The 6,000-nt window shown below is 45.7% G+C and overlaps 1 protein-coding gene across 1 annotated transcript in view; it reads left to right on the forward strand.

Moving 5' to 3' along the window:
• Nucleotides 1–6,000, forward strand: part of Prtg (protogenin) — a 96,552-nt gene that overhangs the window by 34,993 nt on the left and 55,559 nt on the right. Inside the window, exon 3 of the mRNA XM_055596836.1 lies at nucleotides 4,368–4,512. Coding sequence (XP_055452811.1) covers nucleotides 4,368–4,512 — 145 coding nt within the window. The remainder of the gene's footprint in view (nucleotides 1–4,367; nucleotides 4,513–6,000) is intronic.

The raw sequence follows: 6,000 nt of genomic DNA on the forward strand, positions 1-6,000 counted from the left end.
AGATCTAACTTAAATAATTACCTTTATTTGTTTTTATTTTACATAGGTTGGTGTTTTGCCTGCGTATTTGTGTGAAGGAGTCAGAGCCCCCGGAGCGGGAGGTACACACATTTGTGAGCTGCCGTGTGGGGGCTGTGGTTGAAACTGGGTTCTCTGGAGGAGCAGCCAGTGCTCTTAACTGCCGAACTATCTCTCCAGCCCCATACTTACCTACTTAGTGCTTTGAAGTAGGATCTCACTGTGTAACCCTGGCTGTCCTGCTACTGGCTACGTAGACCAGGCTGGCCTTGAACTCACAGAGATCTGCCTGCCTCTGCCTCCCCAGTACTGGGATTAAAGGCAGGGTTAATTTTTATCAAGTGTGCGTGAGAGAGTGCACGCATGCGTGGGTGTTCGGGTACCTCAGAAGTCAGAGCCATTGGCCGTTGAGAGCCACCTGACACGGGTGCTGGGAAATAAACCGAGGTTCTCTGTAAGAGCAGTGCGTTGATGCTTTTCTTCACTGAGCCGTTGCTCCAGCCCCTAATTCAAAGACTTAGAAGGAAGATTTCCACGATGATTCTTTCAGACAGCGTTTGCATTGGAATCAGTTTTTATGCGTGTTTGAGACTATGGCTTTGGAATTAGCAGGTCGCCCTGGGAGGCCCCTAAGTTAAGCGTGAGTCGGGTGCAGCTGTGTGTGTTAAACGCTGGTGCGGGTGTGGAGCTTATTTGTAAAGGGAACTACTGGTTACTGTTCTCATTGCCAGGATGAGATACCTGACGAAAGCTACTCGAAAAGGAAAGGCTTTATTTAGACTCCCAGTGGGTGTAGTCTGTGAGGTTGGGGAGTCCCAGCAGCGGGAGCTTGAGGTGCTGGTCAGGTTGCATCAAAAGCTAGAGAAGGGAGGGCTGGGCTCACCTGCCTTGCTGCTTTTTATTTAGCCCAGGACCCCCGGGCTGGGCTCGCAGGCACCCACAGCTGGACCTGGCTTTCCGCGTGCTCCCTAGGGACCATCTCCTCAAGCTTGCATCTCCTCAAGCTTGCACAGTGCTTTACCAGCCCTCTCCCAGTGCAGCGGTGGTCTACAGTCAACCCAGAGTTAATGTGTTTGTAGAGAAGGGTCCTAGAAAGGAGCCTCAAAAGGAAAAGTTGGGGCCAGTGAGATGGCTCACTGAGTAAAGGTGCTTCTCACCAAGACTGATGAGCCTGAGTTTGATCCCTGGGACCCACCTGGTTGAAGGAGAAAACCAGCTCCCACTAGTTCCCCTGTGGTTATCATGTTCATGTTGTGGAATGTGTGTACCCCCTAAAGCACAGAAAATAAGTAAAATGAGTTTTTATTTTTAAAAAGGAATATTTGTATTGGTATTTAGAGTTTGATGTTCTTGGATAGTGGTTCTGGAACTTTTAGTTTGCTCTTTATACTCTTAAAACGTTTTGAGGACCCCACAACTTTTAAAAAATGTATTTGTTTATTTTTGTTTTACATGCATTGGCATTTTGCCCAAATGTTTGTGTGTGAGAGGGTGTTAGAGCACCTGGAACTCGAGGTACAGACAGTTGTGAGCTGCCACACAGGTTCTGGGGATTGAACTTGGGGAGAATCCCAAAACTTTTATGTCACATATCTTTTTGTTTGTTTGTTTGTTTGTTTTTCTGAAACAGGTTGGTAGCCTCGGTGAGCCTGAACTCACTGTGTAGACCAGGCCGGCTTCGAACTCACAAAGATCCACCCCTTCTGCCTCCCAAGTGCTGGGAGTAAAGGGAGGTTGCACCATGCCCAGCCCTTAAATCTATTGCTAATTCCTATTAGTAATTAAACCGGCTGGTTTAATTATTAGGCCTTCATTATTTTCAAATGAAAACATTGTTCCATTGCTTATTAATATAAACAACACATCAGGAGGCCTGAAGGGGCCATAGGTTTCCTTGAATTGGAGTTAGAGACAGTTGTGAGCCACTTAATTTGGGTGCTCGGAGCTCAGCCCAGGTCCTCTGCAGAAGCAGTCAATGCTCTGAACCATGGAGCACTCTCCAGCCCTATAGGTCTCTTTACTTAGCTTAACAGGGGAATGTACAGTGTGCTGTCTTGTCTGGGCCTGTTGCCGTACTTCAGATTTCAGAAAACTCTATACACCCTAGAGAAAAGAAAATTTAAAAGGCAAATGATGGTTATTTTGAAAATGGTCTCTTCCCTCTGAGGACCTACTGACATCGGCAGCGTGAATGCTGCTGTTCCGCAAGGATAGAAATATTTGTTACTGGCACAAACAAAGTTTGACTTTACCTCATTCCAGGGTTTTGAAAGTAAATCCGTCTGCGAATATTTTGGTTGCTATAGCCCTGTACCTCTTAAGGCCAGTAAGCTGGTGTACAGAAAAATAAAGCTGAGCCCAGGGCAGACTTTGGCAGCCTGCTGGGACCTTTTGCCCTTTCCAATCTAATGGAGAATCATTGTCGCCTGTGCTTCTTCGTATTTTCTGTCTCTGCTGGTAAACCATGAAGGCTTTTTTACCTGGAGTCTTGGGAAGGGAGTTAGACCGTCCCCAGGGCCCTGTCTTCCTGTCTTGGAAGGCTTAGCTGAGGGACATCTGGACTCCTTCAGTGTGCAGAACTGTGGACTCTGGGGAGGGCTCTGCGGAGGCCTGCTTCATGTAGGAAAGAAGAACCAGCTCTGGAAACACCAGCTCATTGGGTTTAACCCCCTTTAAATGCACGAGCTAGAAACAGCCGTTATGTTTTTCCACCACTTGTTCTTCACACAAATTGTTACCGTCCCTCCTTCCCGTGAGCGGTCAGTATTTCGGTTCTCCGCCCCCCATTAGGTCCCATTGGACTTTTGAGACTCCTCTTCTCAGTTCATCCTGAGGCACTGCCAGCTTGGTCTGAATATCCTGTGACAGTCTTCCTGTTTCTTCACCTCCTGTGAGCAGAGGCAAGCTACCATTCCTTTCCTCTGGGCTTGCGTTATGTTGCCTCAAATGATACCTTTTCCTCTTTCTTTGGAATCCCGTGGATTTTTCAAAAGCCAATTCACAGAGGTAGTTTTTTTTACCTGGATGGTATGTCTTTACTGTATTTTGAAAAAATATTTTATTTTTAACTGTGTGTGTGTGTGTGTGTGTGTGTGTGTGTGTGCGCGCGCGCGCGCGCGCCATACATGTGTGCTAGAGCTGGAACTATAAACAATTGTGAGCTGCCTGGTGCAGGTCCTCTGCAAGAGCAATGCTTGCTCTTAACTTCTGAGCCGTCTCTTTAGCCCTCGTTTGTTTTTAATTTTCCCTTCCCCCTAAAATCCAGTAGAATTTGGTTTGTACTGTCCTGTTGGGTGTATAACTACATAGTGTTTTTGGATAATTATTTTTCTTTCAAGTATGTTCATGTTTTCTTTCTGATAGATGTTTTTCTGAGACCATGTTTGTCGGCATATATTTTAAAAAAGATTTATTTATTTATTATGTATACAATGTTCTGTCGTCATGTACGTCTTCGCGCCAGAAGAGGGCACCAGATCTCATTATAGATGGTTGTGAGCGAGCCATCATGTGAGTGCTGGGAATTGAACTCAGGACCTCTGGAAGAACAGCCAGTGCTCTTAACCTCTGAGCCATCTCTCTACTCCCTGCATATGTATAATATATTATTATTAATATATATATAATAACCTATTTTATTGGTTTATATACCTACCACTCCTCCAACCCTTATTCACACCCTAATCCCTTCCAACCCCACAATACTAGGTAGGATAGAAAGAAGGTTAGAGGGCAAAGGGGTGTAGACCTCTATAGGCTACTTCCTGCTGATTAGGGACACATAGTTCCCTGAGGCAAATCCAGTCCTCATTGACAGAATATCCAGCAGTCCAGTAAACCAGCAATCCAGCTATAGCAAAGGCAACACCAAACACAGCAGCAGGACAAACAGCCACAGCAGCAGCAGGAGCAGCAGTCACCACAGGTCCTCTTGGGGATGTCCCATTTACACCCTCTCAGGAGGTCCCAGAATTAAACAAGCTGCAGCTGGCACTAATCACGTCCCTGCCAGAGCACGAGACACACTATAGTTGGCTGCTGTGGGTAATCTGGAGCACTCCCATGCCCCACACCTGGGATTAAAACAAAAACATATTCACACACATAACTGGGTTTTTAAAGCAACCAAAATCCTCGCTACGTATGTTTAGAGTTTTAAGTTCTAGGAAAGACAGACTCGCCAAGTGGTATCCCTCTCCCCTCTTTTTCCAAGTAGTCATCAAATCATCTTTGTGCTCTTTCAGCTAGATTGCTGAGTGGGAGTTCAGATCTGCTAGCCTGTGCTATATAATGTGCTTTGTGAACGTGCTTCGGAGTGCTTAGGCTAAATGTGTCCGGTTTTGTCACAGCTATTTCTGCGTTTGAAGTCCACCCAGTGTCCACTGAAGTCCATGAAGGGGGAGTTGCTAGATTTTCATGCAAGATTTCATCCACCCCGCCTGCAGTCATCACATGGGAGTTTAATAGGACAGCCCTGCCTGTAACCATGGACAGGTAAAAATGCGGCGTTTTTATTTGGACGTGGCACAGGAGTGATGAAGACTTCCCACAAGACTTCGGAGGAGGGGAGGGAAATATGGTGGAGTTCATTTCCGTTTAGGGTCGCAGTGATTTGTTTCCTGTGACATTTCTAACCTGGGTAGAGGATCACATCACTAGGACTGGGGAGACGGATCGGTGGTTGAGAGCACTTGCTGCTCTGCGTGGGGTCTGGGTTCAGGTCCCAGCGCTGCACTGAAGTTCACAACCCCCCTGTCGTTCTTTTGGTCTCCTCCCAGCAGTACCGGCGTGTGGTACAAGAACATCTGCTCAGATTCATGCACGCACACACAAAACAAATAAACATTAAAAAGAGAGTTTAATTGCTGTCCTGCTTGGAAGTATTCAAAAATAATTTGCTGAGATTGGGGGAATCTGTGAAGTATTATTGATGATTGTTTGTTTGTTTGTTTGTTTGTTTTTGAGGGAGGGTTTCTCTGTATAGTCCTGGCTGTCCTGGAACTCGCTCTGTAGACCAGGCTGGCCTTAAACTCAGAGAGATCTGCCTCTGCCTCTGCCTCTGCCTCTGCCTCTGCCTCTGCCTCTGCCTCTGCCTCTGCCTCTGCCTCTGCCTCTGCCGTGCTGAGATTAAAGGAGTGTGCCACCATTGCCTGGTATCTTAAACCCTTTCTACTCCCAGCTGATCCTGAGAATTTTTTTTACATGATTCTAGATATATAAAATAGGCATAAAAAAATCAAACATTTGCCAAAATGAAATGATATTTAACATTTTTTGGTAGATACAATTTAGCTACTTAGATGAAAGCAATTTTTTTCCACTAACGAGGTGGATATACTTGTTTATTTTTACATAAAGAGACAAGGCTCAGTGAGATATCTGATGCTACAGGACAAACAGCACATTCGGTGTTTTTCAGTTCGATAGTTTTTTGTTTTTTGTTTTTTGTTTTTTTTAATTAATGTGTATGAGTGTTTTTCCTGCATGCATGGGTGCACCATTTGTGTGCGGTGCCTGCAGAAGCCAGAGAAGGTGTCAGATTCCCTGAAACTGGAGTTACAGACAGTTGTGAGCTGCCATATGGGTGCTGAAAAGTGAACCCTGGTCCTCTGGAAGAGCAGCCAGTGCTCTTAACCACAGACCCATCTCTCCAGCTCCCATCAGTATTTTGATTTTTATAATTCTCAGTACGAAAAGCCACTGCTTCAAGTAAATACATAATGAAAGATAGCAGAAGTATGTTCAGGACCACTTCAGAAATGGTTAAAATTCTGTCTTAATCCAAAGCCAAAATTTATTGAATAATCTTCCTTCTTTCCTTCCTTCCTCCTTTCTTCCTTCCTCCCTCCTTCCTTCTTCCTTCCTTCCTCCTTTCTTCCCTCTTCCCTTCCTCCCTCCCTTCCTCCCTCCCTCCCTTCCTCCTTCCTCCCTCCCTCCTTCCTTCCTTTCTCCCTCCTTTCCTTCCTCTTTCCCTCCCTCCCT

This window comes from Psammomys obesus, unplaced genomic scaffold, assembly GCF_907164565.1.
Source record: "Psammomys obesus unplaced genomic scaffold, mPsaObe1.curated_primary_1811, whole genome shotgun sequence".
Lineage (NCBI taxonomy): Eukaryota > Metazoa > Chordata > Mammalia > Rodentia > Muridae > Psammomys > Psammomys obesus.